At 39.0% G+C, this 27,282-nt stretch overlaps 2 protein-coding genes across 11 annotated transcripts; one reads left to right on the top strand and one right to left on the bottom strand.

The window, feature by feature from the left end:
• The first annotated feature begins 1,259 nt into the window (after window positions 1–1,259).
• On the top strand, window positions 1,260–18,019 carry eef1da (eukaryotic translation elongation factor 1 delta a (guanine nucleotide exchange protein)). 9 transcript variants are annotated; one of them, XM_041803440.1, is made up of 12 exons: window positions 1,296–1,371; window positions 1,815–1,837; window positions 5,001–5,036; window positions 5,703–6,323; window positions 7,281–7,407; window positions 8,436–8,507; window positions 9,928–9,984; window positions 13,036–13,114; window positions 13,200–13,294; window positions 16,031–16,234; window positions 16,513–16,707; window positions 17,890–18,019. In XM_041803440.1, the coding sequence occupies exons 4-12, from the start codon at window positions 5,734–5,736 to the stop codon at window positions 17,926–17,928; spliced, it is 1,458 nt and encodes a 485-aa protein (XP_041659374.1). In that variant the 5' UTR covers window positions 1,296–1,371; window positions 1,815–1,837; window positions 5,001–5,036; window positions 5,703–5,733; the 3' UTR covers window positions 17,929–18,019. The 9 variants fall into 9 exon arrangements, with proteins under 9 accessions (XP_041659379.1, XP_041659381.1, XP_041659378.1 ...); XM_041803444.1 differs by lacking the exon at window positions 5,703–6,323 and having other exon boundaries at window positions 1,275–1,371; XM_041803438.1 differs by lacking the exon at window positions 5,001–5,036 and having other exon boundaries at window positions 1,277–1,371.
• A 39-nt stretch (window positions 18,020–18,058) lies between these two features.
• Window positions 18,059–27,210, bottom strand: LOC121520138 (E3 ubiquitin/ISG15 ligase TRIM25-like). 2 transcript variants are annotated; one of them, XM_041803436.1, is made up of 7 exons: window positions 26,644–27,210; window positions 23,170–23,256; window positions 22,849–23,082; window positions 21,041–21,200; window positions 20,892–20,942; window positions 18,705–18,767; window positions 18,059–18,613 (listed from the first exon to the last, which is right to left on the bottom strand). In XM_041803436.1, exons 1-7 carry the CDS (start codon window positions 27,208–27,210, stop codon window positions 18,087–18,089), a joined length of 1,689 nt encoding a protein of 562 aa, XP_041659370.1. In that variant the 3' UTR covers window positions 18,059–18,086. The 2 variants fall into 2 exon arrangements, with proteins under 2 accessions (XP_041659370.1, XP_041659371.1); XM_041803437.1 differs by having other exon boundaries at window positions 18,705–18,764.
• Window positions 27,211–27,282: the final 72 nt, after the last annotated feature.

The following is a 27,282-nucleotide window of genomic DNA, read 5'->3' as shown; positions in this document are numbered from 1 at the left end:
TTTGTCTCTGAAAGGAGATATTTTCCTATATTCCATTTAATGGCCATTTATAGGGGTCCAACAATGCCATATTCAATAAAGAATCGTCCGGGCCGGGGTCGTCGGGGGGGCTAGAGCCTATCTCAGCTTTTATTGGATGAGAGGTGGGGTACACCCTGAACTGGTCACCAGTCAATCATAGGGCTGACATATAGAGACAGACAACCAGACAGCAGAAAGGCCCTGACCAGGAAACGAACCAGAGACCTTCTTGTTGTGGGACAACAGTGCTGACCCCTGCTCTGCCGTGCAGCCCCCTCTGGACATTATTTAAATCAAATTTTATGTCTTTACAAGCACTTTAAACCCATGAAAAAAAAACGATTTCCTGTTTTCTGCTGAACAAAATGTCGTCATGGCATCACAGTTAGATGTACAGGTTTGATACTCTACAAAAATGAAGGTACACATCTTAGGATGTGTCCTAGTGAGTGCCATAAGGTACCCCTGTATGTTTTTTGAAAAATACGATTGCTAATGTGTTTGGGTGCATGCTCTCATCAAGCCCATTAAATCCTTTTCAGGCATGATGAAATCTTGATGTGACATCCTGTTACACTGATTGTCCTGACTTAAAATGCAAAAAGTCATGATGAAATTCAGCTGAGTCATGGCTGTTCTGAGTTTAAGGTAAAAATATGGACTTTAATGTTTGCCATCCAGTAAAACTTGTGCCCTCTTTCCAAAATTCACAGATTTTGTATGGTGCTACACCAACGTCTTAACACCTTCCTGACACTAATTTGACGTGAATAACTAAAATCGTTTAGGAGAAGTAGCTTCTAATGTAAAACATGGTATGTATTGTCACCTCAAGGGAGCGCTATTATCTGTACAAAATAATGCCATGTGAACGTGTACATGGCTGGTCCCTCATTATACATAGGAAGTTTGAGTCATATTGGACCTAATTACCCTTATTACGGTTGTTTTTCGGACTTGGCTGCACTCTGTCAACAACTGTAAACAACTACACATAGCTAAGCCAGCCGTCAGCTGCCGGTGTCCTGCGATGCTGGGAAATGAAGTCCTAGGTCCTAATGGATCATACCAATCTGAATTAACGATGTATAGGCAAAAACACGGAATGTTTCTGTCTTCAAGATTAAAGGAAAATTAATAAATGTGTTCTGGTATAAGATTTGACTTGAATAAGGTTAAATTTAACATTTAAATCGTCGAAAAGATGTGAAAAGCGTCCTTCCCACTCCCCTCTGGTAGTGACGAATAGAAGCGTCCGTAACTGTTAGTCCTCTTCTCCCGTCGGATTACAGCCGAGGCAGCACGCCAGGGGACGGTTATCGAGTCATAAAACGTCGAATAAAGCCAAGAGTAAGTTCTCTACATGTCAATTTGTAAGAGTTGGAATATAACAAATATGTACTGTTCATGAAAACCCATACACTTTTTAAGTTTCTGAGTTTTCAAGCGCCACGTGGTCAACGGACTACAAAGTTGCAGTGGCTGTCAAAGAAACTCCTGTTACAAACCTAACTTTAGCTAGCGGGAGGGTGAACAAGCTACAGATGTAATACAACACGATATTCCACTTATTTTCGTATCACTTTATTTTTGCCATTTGCATGACTGTGTTTTTTGCGGATTGGACTTTAAACTTGGCGTTTTCTTCCTTTATTGTCATTTTCTTTTAGTGGTTGTTTGCTCTAATGTTTGTGTAGCGTCTCTCAAACAATATTTTGTCGCCGAGTGGTTGTTGGGATAGTAGTTTTTACGAGTACTTTTGTATTATTTCTCATTTGTCCTTTGGGCTTTAGCTTCCCCCTTCAAGATATTAAAGGTGAGTGATGTTGAAGCTGCTTTTCAGCTGATGCCCTAACACATGCACTGATTTAAGTTACTGCTATCTGATGGTGGTGTGGAATAAAAGTAATACACGCAGTTGCCAGTTTGAGGTACACCAGCTTAAGGTTAATTTGATGTAACTGTTCAGAAAGACATTAATGAGACAACACAGTAAATAAGAAGCGTTTTTTTAAGGTTTTACTGAAGTGACAAGTACAAGAGTATATTATTGTCCTAAAAATGACATGTTTAGATAGCTCTACTAGACCCATTTACAGCCTGTAAACACAAGTATTTTAACTTTTTCAGCCATATGTATGGGGAATGAAAACCACTGATAATTTAGAGGTGTTCAAGGGAATTTCTCAGACATATCACTTGAAAGGGGACACAAACAGTTAGCCTAGGTAGAGATGTAATTTTTCAGAGGTGGAAATAGTGCATGATTACTGTATTCAAGTAAAAGTACAGTAGCGCTAGCTAGTTAAATTTTACTTGGGTAGAAGTATAGGTACTGGTCTATAATTCTACTAAAGTAAAAGTTGAAATAATTTTGAGTTTACTTTACATTCAGCGTACTGAGTTGTTACTTAGAAGTTGTACAGTGAAATATAATCTTTCCTTTTTGGCAAGAACAAGAGAATAGATCTCCAACCAGGTTGTTCAGGTAAAAAAAAATGACCTCTAAAATAAAGTTAAGAGAAAGTGTCTATATTTGGCCACACTAAGTAAAGTCTAACTACACTTTTGAAAGAAATATTTCACAATATCATAGAGCTGCAGTAATTCTTGAAATCTGTGGCAAGATGGTTCTCCTCTGGCAAGAACAAAAGAAAAAGTCAACATCATTGCAAGGCAATGCATACTGATGAAGAATTCGGGCTATGCATCCTTTAGGACCAGCTGAAGACACAGACGGGAACCCTAACTCAGTGTATTGCTTCACTAGTGGTGCGTGTCTCACATTAAAAAACAACTTCACCAGAAACATTACCAAACGAACCCCAGCAGGCATCAGCTGTTTTGGGTGTTTGATGTGGAATCATTCTCTTGCTACGTACTACTGTGTAGTCAACAGAGGCAGAAGAAGTACAAGAGTATTGTATTCAAGTTTTATCCAGAGCAACTGTACTTTTACTTAAGTAGAAGTAGCCAACTCCTTAAAGGGATACTTCAGCATTTTGGCAAATTTGCCCATTGCTATAATTCCTATAGTCTTAGTAATAGGTTCATTACCTTCAGTTGTCGGTGCAAGCTATTTTTAGGTCAGCGCTGCCGAGTTCGGACCTGCTGTGCCAACTCAATGTAAGCAGATAGTATTCTGGCTTTCCCTCATCAAACTCATCAAATACACAATCCAACAACTCCAAAACGCTCTCGTGGACAAGTTGTGACCTGTACATTCACCACACTGTGAAATAATCATGGAGCATTAGGAGACGGAGATGTTTTAAAGCTAAATGCAAAGCCGGAACTACACTCCAGACATGGCTGCTTCACTGTGTCACTCCGCCCAGTGGTTTACTCAAGAAATAGTTCCAAGTATTTGCTTCATGTGTCGTAATGTTACATAGTTATATGTTATTATTTCATAGTGTGGTGAATGTGCAGGTCACAACTTGTCCATGAGAGCGTTTTGGAGTTGTTGGATTGTGTATTTGATGAGTTTGATGAGGGAAAGCCGGAATACCGTCTGCTTACATTGAGTTGGCACAGCAGGTCCGAACTCAGCAGCGCCAATCTAAAAATAGCTTGCACCGACAACTAAAGGTAACAAACCTATTACTAAGACTACAGGAATTATGGCAATGGGTGAATTTGCCAAAATGTCGAAGTCTATCCCTTTAAAGCTACTCAGCTAAAGTAATTTTAGTAAATCTAATTAGTTACTTTACATTCCTAGATTTATTACTATTAAAGAGGGGGTATTATACTTTTCTGATTTTTAAAACATAAATATAAAGTCACAATGTTGGGTGTCCATACTCCATGTATGCAAATTTTCAAACCGCAAGATAAACGTATGTGGCAGTCATCTTGGAATTAGAGTGTAAACTGATGAAAACGGTTCGTTGGGAATCTCGCTGAGATCTTCCTGAGACAAGATTTTGATGGAGCGAACTGATGAGGTCATCGCAATTGGATCTCCTGACTGGTTCGTCTGTGCTGTTGGCAAAGTGGGACAGACCGCCCCCACAAGATGAACGTAGAGTCCACCATTATAGAGACAGCAGCGAAAACGAAGCATTTCAGACAGAGGTTAAAATAAAATAAGGGTTTTTCAGGACACCAGTGTGAAAAACATGAGGAGTTTTTTGAGCTGTAAACCATGTGAAGCTACTAGTGGGTATCAGAGAGATGGTGTAAAGCCTTGAAAAAAGGCATAATACCCCCACTTTAAGGTCTACTTTAGATGTGGAGGCAGTTAACTGATAATCCAATCGATAAATAAATGTTTTAACACATAAAATAGTTCATATTAATGCTGAACCTTAAAAAAGTTGGACTGCCTGTCTCTGCCCTCAGTATTTTATCCTCATTATCATGATTACTTGTAAAACTGTGTGTCAGACTGCTGACAAGCAAGCAACAATTCATAGAGTCGTTAAACTTAACTTTTGAAGATGTACTGTACTCTTTAGATCATAATAATCAAACGGAAATGGTCTTGCTAAATTGGAAAGGGTCCCTATGAACCAGTCCATTAAGACCCACGGATTGCTTCAAATCAATATATAGTGTGTGTATATAAAGTTTTCCACCCTTGTTTTTCACAGTAACATCCTCATTAAAAATTAATTCAAACTTAAACGCCTTAATTGATTTAATGACTAGTGGATGTGTGCCCCAGCCCTGTTTTTATTGCATTAGTACGTTGTAACCAATAAACTGGCAATTGAAAGATGTATACCTGCACTAACAGTGCTTTAAGCCGTGCATCACCCATGTTTCTAAATAAGGTTTTTATAATTTGCACATTTCTGTTTTATGAAATGGTAAGTTATTTGTGTGTGTCATACATCAAAATGTAGTTGTCTCTTGAATGTGAGGTTTGCTTGCTGGTGCTGCAATAAGAAATATTTTAAATTGTCCTTAATTGATTTGCTTTGGTTTGTGTGTTTACTTTGAATTATATGAAATGTTCCATTCCACAATAGGGAGTGTGCAATTTCCTTCAGCATGCCAAGGCAAAGGTGAGCCAGACATGGTTGGGTTTTTAGTCGATGAAAAACATCCTTAAATATAATGCATAAATACAGTGTTTCCTCATTTTCTAGTATCTTTTTAAGTATTGGGAACAGGGATAGCCAATCTTTACTTTTGCACCAAACCTTTCATTAGATAAGTGTAATTCCCCTTGTGTATTTCAACTTTAGATTGCTTATTTTAAGTTTAATTTCAACACTGTTTATAAAAAAATTAATTACGTTGAACTCCAGTATTGAAGAAATTATGAAGGAAACACTGCAGACTGAGTCTAATTCCTGGCCAGTTGCTTCAGATGTATATGTTTTTGGCTTTGCTTTTTTAAAGTCCAATGTGAGATTGATCAAGTAACTGCTGAACAATTTGACTATACAAAATCTTATTTGGTGCCCAACCCTGGTTGATTCCTCTGTTCCCACATGAGATAAATTAACTCTATCTGTGAAGGAAAATTATTTCAAAACTTAAAGGTTTTTGATCAATCCAGTGCTCGTTGCTCTCCTGATTACATTGGCATCACACGTATCAGCTTTCTTTGATGCATCTAACAAGCACAGTAGCTTTTGTGATGCTCTCTTCACACTGAACACTGAACTAATGCCTCTAGCTTCCACCTGTTGCTTCTTTCTCTCCTCATAAACCTGACACAAAAGTGAGTAGAGAAGAGACCCTTTTAATCAAGAAATGGATCAGTCTTTGCCAAACCGTCATCAGGAGAGAGGCCCTCACTACACTGCTGCACCGATGGGGGCGTTCAGGCAGGGAAATTTTCCCACACTGGAGAGAGGCGTCATCAGTGGGGACAAAGTCCAGTTTGGTAGACCACAGCGGCGCACACGTTTGTCTCATTCTGAGGGCCACAGCTCTGGAGAGGAGTGGTTGAGCAGCTCCATGGAGGCGAGGGGATCCTATGGTCAAAGCCCCGTCCTCCAGGGCATGCAGGCTGAGGGAGTCTGGCACCAACGCAGTGCCTACGAGCAGGCCGAGAGCAACTACCAACGCCGACTCGCCTCTAATGGCAACGGACCCCTGTCTTCCTCTCCTAGAAGCCCAAACACCAGGGGCTACATGACCTTCCAGTCCAACCGCAACCGTGGTCAGCAGCACGAAGGCCGCCCAGTCACTGTGAAGGCCTCTGGCACCCCCCATCGCCAGTACAGCAGAGGCCGCAATCGCACCTCCTCTGAGACCGAGCAGGGGGGCAAGGGCAGCAGGGGTCCAACCCAGAGGAGGAGAGGCCTCTCTGAGTCGGAGAGCAGGCCCAGATGGGACAAGTATGGCAACTTCACACAGGAAATGGGAGAGACGTGATGTGTGGTTTTCGGTTAATTAAAGTACTACAGTGATTTTTTTAAAATGTATTTTGTTTGCACTTGTCTGTCTGCATTTTTTGTCTGGCTTTTTTTGGTTTTCTAACTTTTAAATTGTTTCATGTTTTTTATCAGTTGGTTTGTAGAGTGAGCTGTTTATTTTGACTTTTGTGTTATTGCTGCATTCAGAATGACTCCATCAGAACATAAATGTAGCACCTTGGTTATTTCAATGAGGTCAACAGAGGGCTTTAGCAAAGAAAGTTTGCTGGATTTCTACTTTTATTTTGATTAGTGGAAAATTAATTTACAACTTAAAACAACTTTAATGATTTGTATTATAAAGGTAGTGTTTAGGCTTCCAATGAGCCTTTGAGTTGTCTGTTACATGAAAAAGAAAGTGGACCTCGGCTGTTCCTAAGAGAGTGTTGTTAGTGAGCACCAGCCAACCTTTTGTTCTCTAATCCAGACTTTGCAGACCAGGCAACTGTGTTTCACTGACTGAGGAATGTGTAGATGCCTGTCTGCTGCAGTAACCAGTCAGCAAATATGAGAAGGGAGGTGAAGCATATAAGCATTATTTAATGTTGATTTTTATTTTATTTTATTTGTTGTATAATTTGCTGAAACTGATACCTGTTGTTTTGCAGATAATTTCCTGTGTTAAGAAAACAAAACAGTCTGTTGTGCTTTGTTTTGTCCCTCTCTTTTACACCCAAAGCTTCATCTGTGGCTTTGCATGATGGTTTTAACCTTTAAAATAAGCTGTCTTGGTCAAACACTGGATGAAGTTCTGTCACTCATTTTATGTCACTGATTGTGCTGGCTGTTGAAGCTTCTTAATGCTGTTTGTAGATTATTTTTTAGTGCAGATCGATGTCAGCTCTATCTTATTTTCATATTTTTTATGTCTTTCCTTAGTACCAACATGAGTGGACTTCAGTGCCTCGCCTCGGAGAACATCTGGTTCGACAAATACCGCTATGATGAAGCGGAAAGGCGCTTCTATGAGGGACTCAACGGCCCCTCCACACAGCAGCAGCAACAGGTAGAAGTGGTAGAACTTTTGTTGTATAGCCAGTCTGGTGTTGGTTTAATGTGTGTCAGTTGGATGTTATTTTAAAAAAAGAAGGGGCATTTATTTTTCAGTTAACCTTTATTTCCAGTCCACCTTTTCTGTCTTGTTGCCGTCTTTCAAGTTTTTGACACCTGCTCAGCTCATGCTGCCTTGTCAGTCACTGGCCTGGTTAGCCTGAGCAACAGTTACATCATCCTGAGCCGCAGGCCGCAGCAGCTGTGTGCATGCGGTTTAAGCCACTCGATTTAGAAGTGACTCGCCCCAGTGAGAGGGGTCAGGTGGTTTGGCAGCTGTCTCTGCTTCTCAGGCTGCTCAGGGCTGCAGTAGAGTGTTCTTTACACTGGTCTGAGAAACAATGGAGAAGGATTAGACTAATATCAGGCCAGGTTTTAATGATTCAAACACCCAAACCACAAAATGACACATTAACCTACTTAACTTTTGCAATTACAAAGGATGCAGAGGTTTTTGATGGGCTTTGTTTTGAGATTTCTGCCTCTACTTTTGCCTGAACAATATTAAAATGTCTTCACTTGCTTAAGACAAATTATGAGCTATTTATGCTACCCGATATTCAATTTTGCTAGTTTTTATTTGTCAGAAGTGCTTTCAATGAAACTCATTGACATAGTACAACATGTACTAACGTGGGAATAGGACAGCTGCACCGATAGACCTGCAGGTCATGTCATGAGCGGGGCACGAGGTCTGTATGCCCTCATGCCTGCTGCCAGATTGTGTTCAACCTTTCTGTTCCAACATGAGGGCCAAGTAAATAAGCCCAAAGCTCACAATATATATTTGCTTTTGATTGGCTGCTTGTCCTCTGAATGTGTAAGACTCCAAGATATGGAATTATGCATCTTTTAAAGAGCCTTTTCTTACTCATTCATAATATTGGTGTATGAGCTGCCCTGCTTCTGTCTGTCTGCATGCTCCTTTCTGTCTTGCTCACTGCTACTGCTTCATCACTACTTTACCCGCATGTATGCCTGCAGGACAGAGAAGTTAATGCCATTCTGCAGGACATGGCTAAATCCCGAAAGAATATCCTGCAGTCATTAAACGGAGTGAGTACTGTACAACAAATGATTTTCAGGGACGTCCCCTGTGCTGGCAGGACTGTACTCACTAATGTTCATGTACCAGCCCATAAACAGGGGAAAAACTGTTTAATGAGAGAGTATGATTAAAGTGTAGACAACAGATTCTTTGGGATATATCTGCCTATTTTCTGTCTTTTAAGTCTGTGCCTTAAATTCTATTTAATTTCTGTTACAAAACTCATGCTCAATCGTTTTTTTCTGCTTGCTTCTCCCATAATCTCCATCTCAAAACATCGCCAAGCTGCTAATGTGTCTGTCCTAACCTTGATGGCATTTATTATTAGAGTCTGACCAGTAAAAACTTTTCAATCTAATGCCAAAATTATCTTCCAGTAACCAGTATGGCATACTGGAATTAGCACTGGTTTTCAAAACAACACTTATATTAAAGTTTTTTGAAGCACATATTTTGAGTAATTTGTCTATATCTAATCTGCTACATTGGTTGAGCTCTAATTTGTATATTGCTAGTGCAACAACAGTTTGTATGGTGTAAACAAGGAAAGGATATCTTGATAAAATGTCAAGGCCCCCTATTTTCTTTGCAAACAGTAGTGATGGATGTTACTGTTTCTTCTGTCCATAGTGGCTGAAAATAAAAAAGTTTTGGAGAAAATCCTCAATCCTTCATATCTGTTAAAGTAAAGTGGCACTCAAGAAGCTGGGATTTCATGACCCAAGTGTCCGTCTCAGAAAGCTGCTGTGTTATTTTTTCTGTTTGTCACTCTCTTGGTTATTACAAGTCTGATTTGGCTCAGTAAGGTAATGTTTTCACATCATAGGCCAAACTGAGAAGCCAAACTCCAAAATGTGATTGGGTCAACAAATATTAGCTCAGGGCAACCATTACAACAGTTTGGCATGCAAAGAGTATGGTGAACTAAGTCACAGTCAAGAAGATTTTAGCCAGTTTAGACAGGAGGAGCAGTTAAGATTGTTTATAAGCATAATTACTGTATTAAGGTGGACGTTTTATTTTTAAAGGTTAAGCCTTAAGGAAGCATAAGCCTGGCTTTACCAAATCATAAAGTGCTGCTGTGTCTAAAGCACTACACTTGACGCTTGTTCACTGAAAGTTGCTGCCTCTTGAGGTTTAGGATCTTTTTAAGATTCGAGGAAGACACTGGTGGATGTGTGGTCTAAGCAGGTGGTCAGAGTGTTTAAAAAGCTCTGTGGAGCGCAGCATTAGCAAATATTTCTTTGACGCAACAATTGTTGTAAAGAATTTGCCTCTTAAATTATTTACCCCTCTTTCTGTCCTCGTTACTGATGGCCCTGAAGCTGTGCATAATGCAGTGTTTCCCTTTCCACTACAACCACTGCTTTTCTCTCTGTCTCTGTGGATTTCCACCTTTTCCATCATCGTGTACATTGGCGGGTTTAGGCGAAAACGGCCCTGCAGCAGGCTAAAGGGCGCCAGCAGAAACGGCAGCACAGAAACGTAAGTAGTCCTCATCCAGCTTTGCTGCTCAGACGTGGAAAACGCTGCATGGCTGAGGCAGGCGTCTGAGTTTGCTGGCTGAAGTGGAGTGTGCTTCTGTTGTCACTGCACTAAGGCGTCTTGTCCTGCTACACCCTGCTTCTGTTTTTAATTTTTGAAGGTTCAGCACCACTAACTGTGTAATTTTGGGGTTGAAATCTGAATCTCTGTTGTGAAATATTTCCTGAACTGTTTGTGATAGGAATTGGTAATTTTTTTATATATATACTAAAACTTAACGTACTTGTCATGTAACTTCTACAACGGTGTTAATTTTATCTACTAAAACCATGACTAGAAATCTTAGTGTACAATCTTTTTTCCATGAGTAACATGACAAGTATTACCTGTGGACCTCTGATCATTTGAATCATCTCCTAGTATCAGTGTTTGGGGCGATGCATTCGCATGGGATAAGCCGTCTGGAGTTTATTCAAATTTGCAGACATTTCTGAATGAGAACATGAAAGTGCTGCATGGCTACAGCAATGAAAATGCATCCATTTTTATTTCTAAAGTTCATACAAAAAATGCTTGCGAGCACAAAGTGCTTAAGTGTTTTTTACCTTCTCTCTTTACATATATTTTCACATTTTTTAGATATGCAGTAAGCTGTCCATGGCTAATAAACTAGTGAAATATTTCCTAACCGTTCCATTATGCCTCGAGGTCATGAAAGTCACCTGTGCATATCTGCAGCTAATCATATTGAGAAGAAGAGAGAAAGTCAAGCATCTCTACTGTTAATATTTGAGAAAGGGGGAGGTCTCATGTTAAATTTGAACCTCCCCTGTTACTGTAACTGTATCTATGCAGGTGATGCTGATATTTTTCTGTGCTTAACTAATTTGGGATCACTACAACCCTCCCTGTGCAGATTAGCTGTTGCAGCCTAACCACTCCATGTTGAGTGACACATTTCAAATCGTAAAGTGTATGAAATGTATGGCTGAATAATACTGATATAAGATCAGGAACTTGCAAAGAGAAACAGAGTTTTAGTAAATAAGTTAAGAAAATAAAGCCATTTTTATAAACAAGCTGAAATTAACTGAAAAAGGACTGTTTATAACTTACATGTGTCAGAATGTCACCTGCAATCCCCTACACAGCCTAAAATATTTTTCCGATTAGAAAAAAGTGCATGAAAGGCCGCACAGGCCGAAAAATAAATAAAAAATTACCACCCTTAATTACAAAGATGCCAATTTGCATGGGCTTCATATTACCTATGGATCGATGTGTGTTGAAATATGACGGGTAAATTGCCCTTGAATTTTTACTCTCCAAATTTCAGATGTAGTCGATTCACATGGAATTAAAAACAGACTTCCTGTGATATTAGTACCGTGCAGATTGGGCATAAGACTAGCAACAAATAGATCTTTGATGACTTAAACTCGAACTAAGGGTCAGTACCATTTCTACCCCTTAGCCCTTATCTTAGCCCTTCCCCTGGGTTTTGAGCGTTCATGTCGGGTGAAGGGGTGTCCAAATTCTCTTTTGAATAGAGGGCTTGGGCTAAGGGCTACATAGTCCTTGAAATGAAGATTTTCCAGGACCACACTTGAAACCAAGGGCTATGATGAATTTCCCACCATGTAAATATTTTCGTCATTGATTATACAAAATAGAACAGTTGTGTTTTCTCATGTGTTCAAGCTTTAGCCACTATGGATAGGAGTTTATTGTATTTTCGGTGTGTACGTGTGTAATCAAGGGCTATCAACTGTATAAATATATGGAGAAGATCAACACAGATCCATAATATGGATGAGATAGTCAAAGCTTTATTATCAACTCCGATGGTGCACTGTTGATTGATAATGTGTAATGATTAACAGCAATCAAGTGGCATCTTGTTTCTTAACTTTTTCTCGTTTTTATTTACTTACCACTCTGTTTTAAGGGGCAAGGGGAAGGGCTAAGGTGTAGAAATAGGATTGGCCTTAAGTTTGGTTTTCCACTAAAACAATACTTAAATGTAATTTAGTTTCTGTAGGACATTCAGATTCCATAATATCTGTCAAAACACATTTGTATCTTTTCTGCTTCTCAGCTGTAAAAAAACAGATCTGTTTTATCAAGGTGCATAAAACACACTGATTTTGCACCCGATTCAAAGAGAAAACATGATTTGCCTAAAGGCAAAGACTAAAACGTAGCCACTTTTAATGGACTAAAACTGGACAAAAATGTATCTGAGTTTTTCAGCTAAACCTAGACTAAAACTATAAAGGGTGGAAATGACTGAAATGTGGTTAAAACTAATGGAAAGACTAAAACTAAGACTAAAATTGAAAGTAGCTGTCAAAATTAATACTGTTCTGCAACCCGTAATTCACTGATGAAATAATTGAGGCACTTTTTGTATTAAGAGTAAGTAACTAAGTAAAAAGACAAACAAAGGGAAAAGTTAAATATATGGGATCCCCCTAGAGCTACCTCATCACCACCTTAAAGCTTTTTTCTTAATCAGAAAATACTTTCAAACTTTTCTTTCTAGGGAGAGGTATACTTTGGTACCTTTTGAAGTTATTTTAACACAATAATGTCCCCTTGTTACAGTCTTTATTCTCAGCTAAGCTCTTTAAACTTACTTCTGCTGGTGGAAAAATAAATTGTGTTTGCTGAATATGCTCAGTCATACATTACTTTCTGTAATGACGATATATTTTCCAGTGAATGTCACGCACTTCCCATGACTAAATAATTTTAGTTGGACCATTTAAACGTTGGTAAAACACATTTTAGGGTTTCACCTTTGTTAAAAATATTTTTGCCCAGTTTGTTTGCATACCAGCATCATAACCACAAAAAGGATTTAATTTCCACGCAAGCGTTTTGTGTGAGTGTGGCCAAATCATTTTTGTTAAGGTCTTAAGCCCTGCATGGTTTTGTTTTCAAGCCTCTGTTTTTCCTCCTGTCAGGCTTGGATTGGACCGCCTTTACATTTGCATTTGGACACCAGCTGCAGGACTATTACTAATAAAAGTATAAATCTTTCCACAGTCATCCTCACATGGAGGAGACCAGGAGCTGGTTTCACGCATGAAGAGCCTGGAGCTGGAGAACCAGACCCTGCACAAAGGTGTCTGCATGGATTGAGTTATTTCATGTCTCTCATATTTCTCATGTGTACTGTAGTATTCATCCTTTACTCTCTCTGTAATCAGTGGTGGAGAGCATGAGAGAAGCCCTGCAGAAGTTGGAGTCCAGAGTTGCTGTACTGGAAAAGACCCCTGCACCAGCAGCCGTCCCCTCTGCCAAGGTAGAAAATTAAGAATTACATTTTGAAGCCTTTGCACTGGAGTTAGACAGGGCCAGAGGCATTATGTTTTCATGTAGTCTTTCTGTATGCACACTTTATTTTTACTACTAGTTGCAACCTCACAGAGGCAGGTAACTGAAAGGCAGTAATTGTAGTTTTAGCTAAATTACATCACTAAATATACAGTGCTTAACAAATTTATAAGACCACCACCCAAAGTAAGATTTATGCCACAGCTGCCCTAAATTAACAGCATTGGTAATTACTAAAATCTTTTTTTGTTTCTGCAATGGTTAATACACCAATATGTAGAAGCTCTTTAACCTAAATGATATTTTTAATGCTAAAATATTATTGTTATCCATGAATTTTCAAATGTACTGATTTACAAAAAAACTGAAAAAATAGTAAAGCACATCACTATTTCTTGAATAATATGTCAAATTATAGTTATTTACTTGCATTCCTGAACAGAAAAATTAGTTTTAGTGGTTGAATGTTATGCTTGATTAATTTCTAATTTCTCAGAGAAGCCCAGTGAGCCGGCTCAAATTTGGGTGTAAAAAGGTGAATTCAGTTTGAAATTCCTCATTCCTGTTCAAATGGTAAAACGTGGAGAGCTCACTAAAAATGAAAGAGTCCGCATTAAAGCACTTCATGTTGCTGGATGGTCTTTGAGACAAATATGACAGGTGGTCTAATAAGTTTAAGCACTGAATATGTATTAATGGCTCCCGACATGTCTGTCCACTATATGGTCTTATATCTGGGTAAAGATTTTTAAATTGTATGAAATTTTCTGTCTCAAGAAATATCACAAATTGTAGTATAAAACAAAAGACTTTATAAGGAAGAAATAAAAACAAAAGTTTTTTTGTTGCGAAAACTTTGAAAATGTAATCTTTATTATTTCATACCAGCTCCAGCATAGTCAATTCATTACACTTAAGATGGGCAAATGTACAACGAGATTTCACTGTGGACTTCAGTTCTTTGGGATAAAATTACTATACACATGCGGACAAAATTGTTGGTACCCCTCTGTGTGAATCTGACAAAAGTAATAATAAATAAAAATTCGATGAAAATTAACCAATGAAAATCAGACATTGCTTTTGAATTGTGGTTCAACAGAATTATTTTAAAAAAACAAACTCATGAAACAGGCCCGGACAAAAATGATGGTACCCCAAGAAAAGATTGAAAATAATGTGACCATAGGGACATGTTCAACCAAGGTGTGTCCTCTAATTAGCATCACAGGTGTCTACAAACTTGTAATCAGTCAGTCGGCCTATTTAAAGGGTGACCAGTAGTCACTGTGCTGTTTGGTGACATGGTGTGTACCACACTAAACACAGACCAGAGGAAGGAAAGAAGAGAGTTGTCTCAGGAGATTAGAAAGAAAATTATAGACAAGCATGTTAAAGGTAAAGGCTATAAGACCATCTCCAAGCAGCTTGATGTTCCTGTGACTGCAGTTGCACATGTTATTCAGAAATTTAAGATCCACAGGACTGTAGCCAACCTCCCTGGACATGGCCGCAGGAGGAAAATTGATGACAAATTGAAGAGACAGATAATACGAATGGTAACAAAAGAGCCCAGAACAACCCCCAAAGACATTAAAGGTGAACTCCAAGGTCAAGGTACATCAGTGTCAGAGCGCACCTTCCGTTGCTGTTTGAGCCAAAGTGGACTTCATGGGAGACGACCAAGGAGGACACCACTGTTGAAAACAAATCATAACAAAGCGAGACTGGAATTTGCCAAACTGCATTTTGACAAGCCACAAAGCTTCTGGGAGAATGTCCTATGGACAGACGAGACAAAACTGGAACTTTTTGGCAAGGCACATCAACTCTGTGTTCACAGACGCAAAAATGAAGCATACCAAGAAAAGAACACATTCCCTACTGTGAAACATGGAGGAGGCTCTGTTATGTTCTGGGGCTGCTTTGCTGCATCTGGCACAGGGTGTCTTGAATCTGTTCAGGGTACAATGAAATCTCAAGACTATCAAGGTATTCTAGAGAGAAATGTGCAGCCCAGTGTCAGAAAGCTTGGTCTCAGTCGCAGGTCATGGGTCTTGCAACAGGATAATGACCCAAAACACACACCTAAAAACACCCGAGAATGGCTAAGAGCAAAACATTGGACTATTCTGAAGTGGCCTTCTATGAGCCCTGATCTAAACCCTATTGAACATCTGTGGAAGGATCTGAAACATGCCGTCTGGAGAAGGCACCCTTCAAACCTGAGACAACTGGAGCAGTTTGCTCTTGAGGAGTGGGCCAAAATATCTGCTGAGAGGTGCAGAAGTCTCACTGAAAGTTACAGAAATTGTGTGATTGCAGTGATTGCCTCAAAAGGTTGTGCAACAAAATATTAAGTTAAGGGTACAGTTATTTTTGTCCAGTCCTGTTTCACGAGTTTGTTTTTTAAAATAATTCTGTTGAACCACAATTCAAAAGCAATGTCTGATTTTCATTGGTTAATTTTCATTAAATTTTTTTTTATTATCACTTTTGTCAGATTCAAGTTATTTCTGTGACAATTGTGGGTTTTTCTTTCATTGACAGAGAGGTACCAACAATTTTGTCCACGTGTGTATATATTGCTACTACCTTACCCTGGGTAATTATTCAATGTGTGTTGTTAACTCTTACATGCAAATTTTTGCCTTCACTGTCCACTTTAAGTCCATCTTCCTGTCCTTTCCCTTTGTTTTGACAGGCTGCTCCAGTCAAAGCTGTCCCTGTCAAACAGGTGAACGGTGATGATGCAGATGATGACGATGACTTCGACTTGTTTGGCAGTGATGACGAAGATGAGGAAGCAGAACGCCTCAAACAGGAACGCGTTGAAGCCTATGCAGCGAAGAAAGCCAAGAAACCCGCCCTCATTGCTAAGTCATCCATCCTGCTGGACGTCAAGCCTGTACGTATCCTTATAGACTGAAGTTGCCAATAGTTGTGTTGAAAATTAACAAGATGAATGGTAAATGTATTCATGGGTTTCTGAAAAGGTAAAGGAAGACATCTGATTTGCTCTTTTTTAAATGTATTTCTAATTAAAAATTCACTTACAATAATGAAGCAAACAGAGCTCCCTGTGCCATATGCTGTCATATCTGATTGATAACAAATATAGAAGTTTATTACCAACTGATGGAATTTGTTGATTTTAATTCTGTCTGTCCTTCTGTGTTCCCTCAGTGGGACGACGAGACCGACATGGCGAAGCTGGAGGAGTGTGTGCGTTCAGTGCAAATGGACGGGCTCCTGTGGGGAGCATCCAAACTGGTTCCAGTCGGCTATGGCATCAAGAAGCTGCAGATCAACTGTGTGGTCGAGGATGACAAAGTGGGCACAGACATCCTGGAGGAGGAGATCACAAAGTTTGAGGACTTTGTATGTACCTATTACATGTATAATGAAAGGCTGGATTTACCCTAACAGAAAAACAGTTTTTCCACTTACCTCAGGTGGATTGTGGGGTAGAGAGCTCTGATTTTACCTGCTGAGGTTTTTATCACTTCTGTGTTGTACTTTTCTGCTTGTCTCTGCAGAGACGTGGCTGGTAAATTTTTTAGAAGTAATTTTCCAATGCAGTGAGCAGCAGTGATGAGATACTTTTCTTTTCCTTGAGCTTGATTTGGGAGTGAAAATATTTCAATTCCATGCAGTATGTTAGAAATAATAGTTTTTGTGATATAACTGAATCCTCAGGACAGATATGTTTCTTAATCGCTTCGGCTAAACTGCTGATAAGATTGTTACAACCCTTAAAACTATAAAATAAAAGCAGCCACAAAGACTGACAGGAGCATCCAGTAAAAACCACCTGAGTCATGCGTCTTGCCATCAGTGCTTAAGCACTGAACCTCCTGCAAAGCAAGCAAGCTGTAATGTTCTCAATGGATTACACAAACAAGATAACGTTAATTAATTGGCTTTAGAGACGGGAACTCTGTTACTTTGGACATGCCCAGAGTAGTAGTTTTCCTAGTAGTCAACAATATAATGTTCAAATGTAAAAACAAGTCACTGCTGGCTGCTTACTTTTGTTTTTATTAGGCGTATAGATTAACATCACTTTTCCCGTCTTGCTTTAAACTGTTAAATTCTGTTAAATTTGTTGGCATTCATGTTCAGTTAGTGAAGTTGACAGGTTTGACAGAGAGTTGGATTTGATGGCTTGTTGGGAGAGTCTGATAATGAATTAGGTGCTGTGGTTAAATGCAGCATGGCGACCAAACTGAACAAGTATAGATGTTGGTAAACTTTTATTTGCTAGCATTTCCAAGCCAAACACTCGGCTGATCTGCTCGGGTAAAATGGATCTCATCTTTACATGAAATCAGTAACTTTGGTAGAGGTGTCTTATCGTGTCATTAAAAGGTAATTTATCACTGACAATGTCCTAGAAAAAGATCTTCAGTAAATCCTAGGAACCTTAGAAAATACTGAGAAAGCTTTGACATCCTTGAATTTGCTTTATTAAAGATTTAACATAATAGATTTGATGAACAGTAACTTCCCGCATAAAACCATGAATATGTCCTTATAACTGTACACCTTTTCTGTCTGCAGGTCCAAAGTGTCGACGTTGCTGCCTTCAACAAGATCTAAGCTTCCCCGGCTTTCAACCTGCTCCACCAAAGTGTCGCTGCTGCTCTCGCCTTGCACAGTTAATAAAAATGCAAAGTTTTGAGCACAAAAACCTGCTTCAGTCTCATTTTTATCTCATAGGTATCTTGAGACTCTGTGATGCTGTTAAGTTTTTAGATTTAAAGAGAGCAAAGCTTCAGCGTAGAGCCCAACCCTACCCAGAATCCTGGGTAAACAGGCTGTGTGAACGATGCCTTTACTTTATGGAGTAAAACCATTGTATCAGAAACATTATAGAAAGACAGAGTTCCAGCCCTAAAGTCTAGATACACTCCTATCCTGCTGTAGCATGGAGCAGAGATGCTCACACTCTCTTTATTGTGTTGAAATGAGCACACTGACGGGGAGCAGTCCAGGCTCCAGGATTTGGAGTTGTGTCCGAGTTTGCTGTCGCTCCCTCCTCCACTTCTGTTCATATTTTTGTAACAAACACCAATAGAAACCCCTCCGTTACCGGCCCATTCCACCTCCCAGTAGCAGCGTCCGGCCATTCCGGCTCTGCACAGCACCTGAGCCCAGCTGGTGAAACGTTGTGGGTGGTCTGGGTATGACTGAGGCTCTAAGCGTGTGGTCACTCCTCTGCGACCCTCGAAGAAGGACAGGTAAGGGTTGGCTGTGTTTGGGTCCAGGGCTACTTCGTTGTAATCTAAAAAAAAAGAGGCACACAGTTAAAAACGTACGTAGGGCTAAGGAAAAAAGACAGATTTTTAAGAAGGAATATAAATAAATGTTCTTACAATGTAGAAAATCAGCTCTTGTCTTTGGGTCAAGGTTGTAGGGTATGGCATTGTCTTTTGCTGCTGGATAAATAACATGTCAGACAATAAATGCACCAGTACAGAGCAGAGTTATGAATGCAATATCCCATATCATTTTCATATATGATTCTCAGTTAGAAACTAGTATGGTTATATTAGCATTACAGTGAAAAACTACACTGAAAAAATCTTGGAAGTTAAAAAGTAAAAGTACAGTCTAGACAAAAATACTAATCCTAGGGTACATTATGTACAACACATAAATATCCAAGCTTAAATGATGCTTCAGGCCCTGCTGAAGGAAGCTGAAAGTTAAATATGACAGTTTTGATGGATGGTGTGAAATCCAAAACCAACAGAAAGCTAAAATTAGGTTACTGTTAAATTATAGAGTTTGACAGTTCATGGAATTCATCTTTTGCTGGGAACAGATTTAATATGGATATTTTTTCTGGGGAGAAATAAATGGTGCATAGACGTGAGCTTGTATAGCACTTTTCTAGTCGTCTGATTATTCAAACTGCTTGTGCACCTCACTCACACTGATTTACCCTACATTCATACACTCATGGCAGAGGTTTGCTATGGAGTTTGGCCATCAATATTATCTAATTCCATTCATGCGCATCTATATACATTTACACACCACTGATGAGGCAGTGGGAGTAAATTGGGGTTAGATGACTGCAAGAGCTGGGGATTGAACCCTTCATCTTCCGATTGTTAGATGACCAACCTACTGAGCCTCAGTTGCCTCACAGCAGAGCACAATAATGAAACGCTGCATGTGTCAAAACAAAAATACAAACTAAAACTTTCAAAATAAAATCAAATTAAAATTCAATTTGGGGTAAGGGTCAGGATACCAAAGGTTGCCAAAGACTGAAATCTAATTACAAAAAGTTCATTAAAGCTGAATTCTAAGGCTAAAGCTAATGAAGCTACATTAGCTACAATAGATTGTGCTACCTTTGCTAAAGTTTGACCCGTTTCAGAAGTAGTAACACAAACTGTGGCTAGCTTTGGACTTTAGTTAAAACTAACATGGCTATTGGCTTACATCTTATGTAATAATGTTAACTATGTAGCTAGAGAATGTTAGCTTACGCTAAAGCTAACAAAGCTAAACAGGCTACTTCTAAAATAGGTCTATACATAATTTATTCAGACACTGGAACTTTCTCTTTTATTTATGAAATTTTGTTCAGTCTGCAATGTTTGCCATATGGCTATTTCATGAATGTAACTGGTAAACTTTGAATAAATCTGAATTAAAAAAAACAGCATGTTTAGCATTATAAAAAACTAATTGTATACCATCCATTCTGAGAAAGCCGGCTTTTCACAGTAGTCGTCTTCAAGAGGGGGTGTCTGAGATATGCAGTGTGCTGCCAGAACCCTCTACAAACAATGGATTCTTAATTGAATTGGATCATATATTCAGTTTGTGTCTTTGTCAAACCTGGGTTATGCTTTTAGCTTTTAAAAGTTAGAGGAGAATATTACCTTTTTCCAGAGAAAATCATTTTAAATCTGTTCCAGCAAAAGGGTGGATCCCAGGAACTAACCGTCAAACTTCAAAGTATATCAACTGAAGTGGTCACTGATCAAAGTGCTTCCAACACAGAGATGCAATGACCAACTGATTAATGATATAATAACATCAATGACCAACTGATTAATGATATAATAACATCAATGACCAACTGATTAATGATATGATAACCTCAACGACTAACTGATTAATGATATAATAACAGCAGGATTCCTAAAACCAGGTGAGATATTTCATTAATCCTATACTTGTGTCAGGTTGTTCTGACACTACAGCACAGAAAAGAAGTAGCACAAAGAGCATCAAATGACACTGAAATACTAAAAAGTAAGTGCATTATAAAGCATTAAGTGGATGAGGTTACATTTACAGAAACCTCATGCAATTTCTACTTTATCATACACTACTCTTGGTGTATTTCTTATATTTGAAACTACATTGTGCTCTGATTCATAAAAGTTTTTGGAAAAACCAGACTCTTAATAGGAACCTACAGATCTGAAGCCTTGTTGCAAATAAACTGAACTGATGTACATGACAACATAAAAGCACTATTTAGTATTTGCAATGAGTTATCTAAATTATGACAAGAAGAAGGGGAAATTGCTTACTTTTGGCCTTTTCTGAAGTTATCTGATTGCTGGTTTCCTTCAGTGAATTAACTGGAAATGAAGAAGAGCATTGATAGGTAAATATGTAAACGCTTTCACAAAGGCACAGAGTAGGTCTTTATGGTGATTGTTTTTGTAAATTGGCAAACCTTTCTCAGAGATTCTGCTGAATTCTTTCTCTAGTGTTTCACCCAGACTGTCTTTGAGGTCTGCCAGAGCTCCTCTCATGGTTTTATACATCAGATACTGAAGAGAGTCGGTGCTTGGCATTTCCACAGTCATCACTGGGAAGTGAAGAGACTTAGACTTCTGCAGAGATGAAAAACAAAAGCCAAACACTCAACACATTTGAATATAAGTGCAACAACTGTGACAAACAGGGAGGAAACACTTTAAGCAGGATGACATGATATAAAGTTTATGCTGCAATTGAAATCATACTTATTTGATCAGGAAAGGGCTATTTTTTGCCTTACATTGAGATTCATTGCATATCAAAGTCTTGAATTGATCAGTACACAAGGAAAAAATTGAAGCTGACTTGCTAAAGACTTTGAAGCTTAAAAAGGTTAAAACACTCACTGGAACAGAATTATGGTTTAATTATAGTGATTTATGTCTGAGATATAATAGTTTATGAATGATGTGGAACTTTTTGATGCCAACAACTGTTTTAATAATCAGTTTAATACTGGTGTCATGTCAAAAACTGTGGGGTAAAAATTAGGCAGAGCCAGTGTTTTCTTAGTAATGATGAAAAGTGCTTAACAGTATTTTTACACTATTTTAGGTTGATAGTTTCAGTAGTTTAATATTTTAATTTTTAAAAATTATAACTTAAATACACCCTTGCTTGTTTAGTCTCCATTTCAGGGATGAGTTGCATTATTTTATCCCTACCTGTATGCTACTTATGTTTTCACTTCACTTATGAACTTAGAGTTATTAGATTTTAATCAATGGGAGCTTAACATTAGAACAACTAAGATCAAGTCGAATCTCAATGCACAAGATATCCTTATTTGTACAAAATAGCCTTTAATATGTTACAGTATCTTTAGTTGATGTACAGATTTGGTGATAACCTATGGTTGTACACATTTCCCACAGTACACAGTAGACTTGCGCAACATTTGGGATCCGCTGTGTTAATTCATTTAAGCCCACCAGCAACAACAATTGTCAAAGTTCACAGTTGACATTTCCCTTCTATAAATATATTTTTTAGTGTTTTGCATGCTTTTTCTACTGGTGACACTTTGAGGAATAATCTTGAGGAAGAACAATATGTTTCCACGTACTTCCTGTCATATGACACTGAATTCCTGATCCATTAGGGACAAAGGCAAATCCTCACAAGGAAATGTCACTTTGGTATAATGAAGTTTTCATGGTTGATAAATATATATCAACTAAATCATTAACCTTTCTAGAATAACTCGAATACCACAGATGTTACATCAGATGTCATTACATCTGTGTAGTCTTTTGTCAAGCGGCAATTATTGTTGCCGGTGGGCAAATACCTCCTAACATTGTGAAAACAAAGGCAGTGAGATTTTTCATGTCATTCATTTTCAGTAGTATCTAGTAGTGCAAGATTGATGTACCATGGCTTAATTTTATCCAAAGAATTTAACCCTTTATGAGGTACTAAATATGTCAGCGTTCGAAGCTATTTCTTTCCTTCATCGGGGAAACATGTCTAGAACTAAGACTGAGTTCAGAGAAAAACATTGTTATTGTGGAATTATGTAATTTTTGTTAATTGTTTTATTTCTATACTACTTTGTGTCAGCCACATTCTCATTGTTTTGGTAGAAAAAAGAAACAATATTAGACCTTTAACAAAGATATTCCTTCCTAAGGCGAGCCTGTTGTTGACAGAGTATAAGTTTTGTTTTGCAAATATTTCTGAGTTGAAGAATTTATGTCTTGACAAGTCCCACTTTCATACCTGCAGGAAGTGGAGGTGGTCCTCGGTGCGACAGAGCTTCTCCAGCTCAGCTTCACTCCTCCTCAGCTCCACCGTCTCCCTCTGGATCTTCTCCAGCAGCTCCTCAGCCTGACTGACGGCGGCTCTCTGCTGTCCTCTGATCTGCTCCTTCACCTCGCTGCTCTGCTTCTCTATGGAGCGGATCATCCTGGTGAAAATCCTCTCGCTCTCCTCCACCACGGCCTCTGTGGAGTGCTGGGAAAGATAAAAGTTTCTGCTTCAGAAGACAATCACTCACAGCCAACTCTGTGTCAATAACATTTACAGTTAAGATTTGCTCACCTTTATGTATTTGACAACATATCGAAGCTCTTTCTCTGCGTCCTTCAGTCTGTGCAGAGATTTCAAAGATGATTCCTGGAGTTTTTTCTGGTAGAGTACAAAAGATGAATATCACACAGTGTCTCCCTCAGGCTTCAAATCTCAGACTGGAAAGTCTGGATTTTACAATCAAAGGGTCGGACTGCACCGGAAGGCCTTTGCTCTTTCAATCCAAACTTTCACCACAGTAACATCAGAGTCAAAAGTTTAACTACAAGACCAAATTTTATACTTCCTGTATTGAATATTTGAAGAACTAAAGTTTTACATCAGGCTTTAAAGGGTGTTCCATTCAGTGGACATAACAACAGAGCTTCTTTTCTGCTGCTTGGTGCTTTACTTCACAGATTTCTAATACTGTACATTATATCAACCTCCTGTCTTATTAACTACCTCCGCCAAGGAAGTTATGTGATCGGCAGGGTTTGTTAGTTTGTTTGTTTGTTTGTTAGTTTGTTAGCAACATAACTCAAAAAGTTATGGACAGATTTTGATGAAATTTTCAGGAAATATCAGAAATGGCATGAGGAAGAACTGATTAGATTTTGGGAGTGATCTAGATCACCGTGTGGATCCAGGATTTTTTTTAAAGGATTCTTTACTATTAGGAGATAGGGCTATGGCAGAGGTCTGCAGTGGTCCGAGTGCTTTTCTAGTTCATGTTTGAAACTATTTTCATAGAAATTTCTAATAGCATAGAGAAGTCCAAACAAACAAACAAACAAAAAAAAAAAAACAACTAACAAAGCAAACTCAGTCTATGTACCCTGAGAACTGGAGATCATAATCAGGTTTGGGGGAATTACATTTAGCATTTGACAACAGCATGACTTTTGGTAAGTCAGCATTTCAAACAAGTTTTAGTTCATACAAATTCTGTTAAATGGTTGTTGAAGCAAGTTTTAACTGAAAGATAGGTTGGTTTAGGGTGCTGAGCAGTATAGTACAGTGTTGTTGTACATAAGCAATACTTTTAGTCAGATGAAAGATGGAGAATGCAGCAAGACTGCATGAAGTGAAAGGGGCATTTGCATGCATGTGTACTGATAATATGTAAAACATGTCAGTTGTTTATTCATTTATTTGTTTTGCTAATTTGTCCACAGTTTATCCTCAAACTTAGAATTAAGACTTTGAGCAGCTGCTATGTATAAAGAAATTAAAGGATGTATTTATAAAAAGAAAAGAAAGAAAGAAAAGACTGCCACAGCAACAGAACTCTGCCTCCTGTTGTGGTATCCTGACAGCATACAAACAAAGCCCTGTGGTTCAACGTTTTTGGGGGGGTGGGGGGGGGGGGGGTGTTCTGGCAGCAGGCCACTACTGTGAGAAGAAGCCACCTCTATCAGGAAGGAAATAACAGCATTACTAATTAAATGCATTGTTACATGTATTTCATAACCTTGCAAAGCAGATCAATTCACCTGTTTTCGTGTTTCTCATGGGCAAATTCATCTTGCAAAGCTCCTGTCTAAACTGTTTGGACCCAGTTAGAAAGTGACAGGACATATCAGCGTTGAGGGGCTGTACTTTCGGGTGCGGTGGAGTTGTAGCTGAAGCAAGCGGCGAGAAGAGGCCGGTGCAAGTATGGCGGAAGACATTGCCGTGGATGTTTTGTCAGAACTTGACGACAATTCTTTGTTATAAAATAACAAAGAACAGCATTGAGATGTTGTCTTTTCAAAAACGACAAAAGTCATGTACTGACATTTCTACAGTTGCCATTGTTCGCATTATGCAGCTATCGACTGAGTTTATTCATCAGTAGCGGCGCACCTCGGTTTGGGGCTACAGCGTCACGTGTTTTGTTGCTCTGATCAGCCCGTAAAAATGTGACAGACAGAATATTCATCCTATCACCCTCTGAGTTTTTTTTCAAAGGCTTTGCCCTTTTCCAAAAGCCGTCTATGGGAGGTTTTCCAGATGGATGTGTGAAACAGTGGTAGTTACATGAACAGTGGCTCTCTTTTACCTTTGTTGGTTTGAGCTAAGGCTAACAAAGCTATGCTAGCTAGTGTAGTTAACGTTACTACGTAAGTCATTGTGGCTCCGTTATCTTCAGCTTAAGCAATGTGAGATTTAGCAAACACGAGTCACGACTAATGCTAACGTTGCTATATTAGCTACATAGGTAACGTAGCTACATAGCCTCCTCGTCTTAGCAAATGTAGCATGAGCAAACATAGCTTTGTAAGCCTTGGCCTTAGCTATGTTAACTGTGTTTGAGTGTTTCATGGAGTTTTCTAGGTCAGGCTTTTGAATTAGAATTTTAGTATTTACACGAACAACGGATCCCTTTACCTTTGTTAGCTTTTTCTAAAGCTAATGTAGTTAACATTACCAAATCAATGTGGCTAAGTTATCTTGGGCTTAAGCATCGTAAACTTTGGCGATGCAAGATTTAGCAAACATAGAAAATTAAACTTGTGGTTAGGGTAACAACAATATTTTTGCTCCATTGCCATGTTTTTATCTTACTCTCTATTGATCACATTGATATGGCAAGGAAAAAAGGACAAGACATCAGGAGTGTTGGACAGGAACATTTATTTCTCTACACAAAGCTTTATAGCGTGTTTTACAAAAATGGAAATAGCTGTACATTGATAATATTTGTGATGTTACCATATCATTATATGATCATAACAGATTTAGCATAATATTATTATATTATATGCTGCTGCTTTTATCTGTCCAGCTTTACTTTGATGAAATAGAATTGTGATGTTAACATATTTACGTTGGAAAAGAGACAAAACTTCAATTTAAAGTGCATTGAGAGGTCGAGGAACCAGCTTCCTTCCTCCTGATAACTTTTTTTTTTTTAAGAAAGGGAAAAGGTGCACGTTGGATTGTGGGTAATTCCTGTGAGCAGGGGATACATGTGCAATCCCTAATAATTCTCTGTTCAGTCCTTTGAAGCATTTTGAGGATCCTTGACATGGAACAGTCCTCTGATGGTAGTTGATGACATAAAATCCTCCAAAAAGTGTTCCAGGATCCTTCATAGCTATAAGAAAGAATTACTGAAAATGGCCATGTGACCTATTTTTGGGTCCAAATTTACCAGTTGAGAACCACTGGTTTAGACTATGTCCTGGCTACAGTCTTGACTTTGTCCACAGGGGGAGCCAAAATCCATACAAACTGGAAGTTTCTCAAAGGTGCTTTAAAATAAAGTAGGCATTAATCATCTGGCATTTTCTAAACTTGGTTCTGTTGTACTTTCTCATTACTTATTAGTAAATTGATTTTTTTTAGTGATGTTTTGGGTTTGGGTTATTTATATTCTTTATTTATTTCATGTTTATTTGTTTTTGCGTTCACGGTTTTTGCTTTTAATTTCTAGACAGTCTAACTTTTTGCTAGATAACATTTTTGCCAACTAAGAGTGTCTAACTGGACATAAACAGTTTTAAAAAGGATGAGACAGACCTGTTGTGCTGCTCTCTCGTCCACCACCGTGACTGCTTCGTGGCCCTTGTGTCTCCCTTTCACACACTGTGAACACACATACTGCTGGTCAGTGCGACAGTACAGCCTCAGTAACTTGTCATGCTGTGGACACAGCTTCTCCTTCAGCTCATCGGAGGCTGGGATCAACATGTGGGCCTTTCCATGGAAGCGTTCATCGTGGGCTTTCAGGTGAGGCGCACAGTAGGACTCTAAACACGCCAGGCAAGATTTCACAGCCGCTGTCTTCTTCACCGTGCACGCGCTGCACTTCACCTCATCTGGTTTGGACTCGCGCGGAGCCGTTTGTAACTTTTCCACCACCTCTCCGAGCACCGTGTTCCTGTTCAGCAGAGGTCTGGGGTTGAACACCTGCCTGCACTGAGGACAGGTGTACTGGCCTTTATGTTTAGCTCTGTTCCAGTAGTCTTCGATGCAGTCTAGACAGTAGCTGTGTCCACACGGGATCGTTACCGGGTCTCTCAAGATCTCTAGACACACCGAACAACAAAACTGGTCCTGCTCTATAGAAATAGTCGCCGCTGCCATTTCTTCCACTCTCTGAGTAGAAACTAAAGGGACAAAGATGGGCGTGATCACAACAGCGTCTCTGGTTTCACC

This window comes from Cheilinus undulatus, linkage group 13, assembly GCF_018320785.1.
Source record: "Cheilinus undulatus linkage group 13, ASM1832078v1, whole genome shotgun sequence".
Taxonomy (NCBI): Eukaryota; Metazoa; Chordata; class Actinopteri; order Labriformes; family Labridae; genus Cheilinus; species Cheilinus undulatus.
The sequence above is the reverse complement of the archived record's forward strand: the minus strand, read 5'-3'. Positions and strand labels throughout refer to the sequence as shown.

Coding starts and splice junctions, on each gene's coding strand:
- eef1da (XM_041803438.1), top strand. CDS start 5,734: ATGGATCAGTCTTTGCCAAACCGTCATCAGGAGAGAGGCCCTCACTAC. Junction 6,324..7,280: donor AGCAGGCCCAGATGGGACAA/GTATGGCAACTT, acceptor GTCTTTCCTTAG/TACCAACATGAGTGGACTTC. Junction 9,985..13,035: donor AGAAACGGCAGCACAGAAAC/GTAAGTAGTCCT, acceptor ATCTTTCCACAG/TCATCCTCACATGGAGGAGA.
- LOC121520138 (XM_041803436.1), bottom strand. CDS start 27,210: ATGGCAGCGGCGACTATTTCTATAGAGCAGGACCAGTTTTGTTGTTCG. Junction 20,943..21,040: donor CAGCAGAATCTCTGAGAAAG/GTTTGCCAATTT, acceptor CTTCATTTCCAG/TTAATTCACTGAAGGAAACC. Junction 18,768..20,891: donor AACTTCAGAAAAGGCCAAAA/GTAAGCAATTTC, acceptor TTATTTATCCAG/CAGCAAAAGACAATGCCATA.